The following is a 461-nucleotide window of genomic DNA, read 5'->3' as shown; positions in this document are numbered from 1 at the left end:
TGCGGCCGTAGCACTTGGTCCTGCTGTGATTGGCTCAGAAATTATGGATCCATCAGGGCCACTGGTTTGAAGAACAGCTTGTTCTGGCATGAGCAATGTTAAGGGGTGGGCAGGGCTGGAAGCAGCAGGGACTGTGTTTCCACCACTGAATGCAGAGGGAGAGGTCATATCAGCAAAGGGGCCTGAAGGTGTTAATAACCCCTCTTCCCTTTTCACATCTTCATTTTCCTCGGGACAAACAGTGGCATCCATGGTGATCTCAGTTCGTAGTTTCTCACCGTCCTTCTCCATTGCTGCGTCACCTGTGGCCGTAGCACTTGGTCCTGCTATAATGGACTCAGAAATGGGGGATGCATCCAGACCACTGATTTGAAGAGCAGCTTCTTCTGGCATATGCAAAGTTGAGGGGCGGGCAGGACTTGCAACAGCAGGGACTGTGTTTCCACTGCTGACTGCAGAGG

General features: G+C 52.1%; 1 protein-coding gene across 5 annotated transcripts in view; it reads right to left on the bottom strand.

The window, feature by feature from the left end:
• Positions 1-461, bottom strand: part of LOC123980428 (nuclear pore complex protein DDB_G0274915-like) — an 11,428-nt gene that overhangs the window by 8,404 nt on the left and 2,563 nt on the right. For 2 of the 5 annotated variants that reach the window (XM_046064816.1, XM_046064818.1), the window contains exon 4: positions 21-362. The exons of 1 other annotated variant lie outside the window; for it this stretch is intronic. In XM_046064816.1, coding sequence (XP_045920772.1) covers positions 21-362 — 342 coding nt within the window. Of the gene's footprint in view, positions 1-20; positions 420-461 lie in introns of all 5 variants that reach the window. 2 more of the 5 variants (XM_046064815.1, XM_046064817.1) reach the window with 1 other exon arrangement.

The sequence above is a fragment of the Micropterus dolomieu genome, linkage group LG12 (assembly GCF_021292245.1).
Source record: "Micropterus dolomieu isolate WLL.071019.BEF.003 ecotype Adirondacks linkage group LG12, ASM2129224v1, whole genome shotgun sequence".
Taxonomy (NCBI): domain Eukaryota; kingdom Metazoa; phylum Chordata; class Actinopteri; order Centrarchiformes; family Centrarchidae; genus Micropterus; species Micropterus dolomieu.
Note: the sequence above shows the minus strand (reverse complement) of the source record. Positions and strands in the feature narration are given on the sequence as shown.